Genomic DNA, 3,846 nt, shown 5'->3' on the forward strand with positions numbered 1-3,846 from the left:
TCACAGTAATGATGTGTATATAATTGACAGACGCATCATGAATTTTCAAGGTGAATGTTCCGGCGAAGGAATATCCGAACGGAACAACACCGTGCAAGCGGACGATGTGACAGACGCAGTAAAATACCTTTCGGGACCAAGTCATATCTAGGTCAAAGGGTCAGATTGCGTATTTGAACTTTTGACGGCTATTCAACGTCTATGAAAACCGGAAAGACAGCATTAAATCATGTAAACCTCGAAAAATCTGTCTAGTAGTCTGAATTTTAAATGCGTGCGAGCGAGCGTTTGCGCGGTCGAGAATAAAGCAGAAATTATCCGGTCGAATTCAACAAGCGGTCGCAATATCAAGCGAAAAAAAGTGATTGAAAAGCGGAAGTGGATGGGAAGTTGGGCGAAATGAGTGGTGCTATGAAATTTGTAACAAGAAGACAACAATTGCTATTGCCATATAAACACCTTGGCTGTGAGAGTTAATATTTAATCGTACAGAACATCGATTGTTCAGTATAATAAACTTTAAGGATGGTTACATAATATCAATGTTTTGAATTGTTTAATCAAGCTTTTAATGTTTTTCACAGTTGGCTAATGGATCGTAAACGGCGTGTCAACTCTTCAGGGGCCGTACGACCAATAAAATATAATAAATTTTATATGCCGGAGGTCGCTTCAACCATAAACCTAGAGACTTGTCAAGATGGTGTGTGCAATCCGGAAAAACAACCCACTGACACTAATAATTTTCCTGAACATGATATATTGGAAAAGATGCTGCACTCTTCAATTACATGTCGACACCCACCTGGAAATACAGAGAATAATTTACACACTGTCCAAGTAGACTGTGACCATAAATCTGATGAATGCTATGAAAAAAGTGGTGGTGGTGGTGGTGATGATGATGATGATAGTGATGATGGTGATGATGGTGATAGAACTCCACAAACTGATGGATGTGAGCCAAGCCTTGGAACAAATAAAACATCAGAAAAGCCAATTTATAGAGGTCATAATATGTCGATTTCAGTTAGCATGCTGCTAATTCTTATGTACACAGTTAACCATTCTGTCAGCGGAACCCAACTCACAGACCTCTTGACATTGATTAGTTTACATTGTCTTGAGACACATCCTGGTTTAAAGAGCCTTTATAATTTCAAGAAGTATTTCTCAGAAATTGACTCTCCTTTAGTTAAGCACTACTTTTGTTCACATTGTTTGTCACCTGTTAATATAAATCAAGCCATGTGTGGAAACATCTTATGCCTCCGCGATCTGACAGCTGTGAAAGCAAAATCCTACTTCCTGGAAATTCCTATTGAAGCACAGCTGCATAATCTTTTTCGCAGACAGTCCTTTGTGAATTCACTGAAACACAGATTTACACGCTTAAAAAAAGGTGAAAACTGTATTGAAGATATTTATGATGGCCAGCTATATACCAACTTATCAGATAATGATGGGCCACTATCTAGCAAATACCCATACAATATATCATTTATGTGGAATACTGATGGAGTGCCAGTGTTTAAAAGCTCTAAATATGCCATATGGCCGATGTATTTGGCAATTAATGAGCTCCCCCCAAAGGTCAGGAGACTCAAAGAAAATATGATTTTCTCTGGGTTGTGGTTTGGAGAACACAAGCCGTTTATGGAAAGTTTTTCTATCCCCCTTTACCGTAGTTTACAAAGTCTTGAGTCAACTGGTATTGATGTTCTGATAAATAAGAAAACTGTAAACATCAAAGCATTCCTTCTTTATGGAACTGCTGATTTGCCTGCCAAAAGTTTAATGCTGAACTGCATGCAATTTAATGGGCACTTTGGTTGTCCAAAATGCTTACAGCCAGGTGAAACTCACAAAACTAGCAAAGGTGGACATGTTCACGTCTTTCCATATGATAAAGAGAACCCACTCAGAAACCCTCGATTGGCTAGTGAATCCCTCAAACATGCCATGGAAGCAAGTGCTGCAGGAACCCCTGTAAAAGGAATTAAAGGCCCTTCTTTTTTAATGGGATGTAGGCATTATGATTACGTTAGAAGTACAGCAATAGATTATATGCATTTAGCATTGATGGGTATATCAAAACGCTTGCACAATTTATGGTTTTCTTCTTTGTATTCTTCAGAAGAGTATTCCTTGACCAGTTCTCTTGATTTGATTGATGATCGACTCTTGAAAATTAAACCACCTTCAGTAATTTCTCGGATTCCAAGAGCGATCAGTTCTCATTTCAAGTACTGGAAAGCATCTGAGATGAGATCCTGGCTGTTTTTTTATTCAATCCCAATCTTGGCAGACTTGCTACCATCCCTGTATTTTTATCATTATGCAAGTTTTGTTGAAGGCATTTTTTTTTTTTTTTTTTTAATCGTATATTAAAGTGTGATGTAATAAATACAATGCACAGATTTTAATTAATCGTATATTAAAGTGTGATGTAATAAATACAATGCACAGATTTTAATTAATCGTATATTAAAGTGTGATGTAATAAATACATTGCACAGATTTTAATTAATCGTATATTGAAGTGTGATTAATAAATACAATGCACAGATTTTAATTAATCTTATATTAAAGTGTGATGTAATAAATACATTGCACAGATTTTAATTAATCGTATATTGAAGTGTGATGTAATAAATACAATGCACAGATTTTAATTAATTGTATATTAAAGTGTGAAGTAATAAATACAATGCACAGATTTTAATTAATCGTATATTAAAGTGTGATGTACAGAATACTGATTAACTGTTTTTAAATACAAATACAAAAAAAAGAACAAATAAAGTTGAACAAAATACAAATACAAAAACACAAAAAACAAGGTCAAAGTCGCTCATGTTATATATATATATTTTTACAGCATTTTTATTTTTCTAGGTATTTCATTATATTTTCCCATTTGTTAACAAATATTTCGTATTTGTTATATTGTTCTGCAATTGCTTTTTCTAGGTTAAAGGTTTGTTTTACTCTTTCAATGAATAAGTTTAAGTTTGGTTTAGAATTATTGAACCTCGCAATATATAATTCGTATTTCCCAAGTAAAATTAAGTGCTTCCACAGGGCTTGAAAGTTACTTTTACCACCAGAATTAAAGATTACCTCTTTTTTACAAATATTGATATTTTCGGCACATATATTTATCCAAAATATTTTAAATTTTTTCCAGAATTTCTGGCTTTCTTCACATTCCCACAGCAAGTGTTCTAAATCTTCTTTTAGGTCACAGTTTTTGCATTTGTCATCGTCAATTTTCTTATTTTTGTATAGAAAAACATTTGTCGCAAGAATTCGATGCAATATTTTATACTGAAATCCGCGCATTTTTTCGTTGATTGTTATCTGTTTAATTTGTTTCCAGGCTTCCTGCCAGTCTACATCATCTGTATATTGTTTACTAGCAAAGGTGCTTAATGCAGTGGCCTTCTCAAATTTTGAATTTCTTAAAACATTGTAGTAGTCATTACATTTGAATTTGCTATATCGCCTATAGTTTTCGCAAATAGGTCTCGTCTCCTTTGGCGACGTACGCTGTTTTAATGCTGATTTCCATTCTGTGGGGATTGCGGACGTTAAACCATAATATTTAATAAAATCTGACTTTATATTAAATTTAGCCTGGAACTGATTGAGTGACAAAACCTCCCCATTCTCATCAGTCAAATCACTTACGTACTTCACACCGTGATCAAACCAATTGCGGTAAAATATCGATTTTCCATCAATAAGTACGCACTTATTGTTCCATATTATATGCATTCCTGGCTTAGGTTCGGCAATATTTTGTGATTTTTGGAACTCTGCCCAGTGACTAAGAATTTCACG

At 34.6% G+C, this 3,846-nt stretch overlaps 1 protein-coding gene across 1 annotated transcript; it reads left to right on the forward strand.

Moving 5' to 3' along the window:
* The first annotated feature begins 657 nt into the window (after positions 1–657).
* On the forward strand, positions 658–3,435 carry LOC146734674 (uncharacterized). The gene is made up of 3 exons (XM_085507596.1): positions 658–2,205; positions 2,974–2,980; positions 3,383–3,435. Exons 1-3 carry the CDS (start codon positions 658–660, stop codon positions 3,433–3,435), a joined length of 1,608 nt encoding a protein of 535 aa, XP_085363722.1.
* Positions 3,436–3,846: the final 411 nt, after the last annotated feature.

Source organism: Saccoglossus kowalevskii, chromosome 14, assembly GCF_978046115.1.
Source record: "Saccoglossus kowalevskii chromosome 14, keSacKowa6.1, whole genome shotgun sequence".
Lineage (NCBI taxonomy): Eukaryota > Metazoa > Hemichordata > Enteropneusta > Harrimaniidae > Saccoglossus > Saccoglossus kowalevskii.

Bases quoted from the DNA above. Each gene is read 5' to 3' on its own strand.
- LOC146734674 (XM_085507596.1), top strand. From the start codon at position 658: ATGCCGGAGGTCGCTTCAACCATAAACCTAGAGACTTGTCAAGATGGT.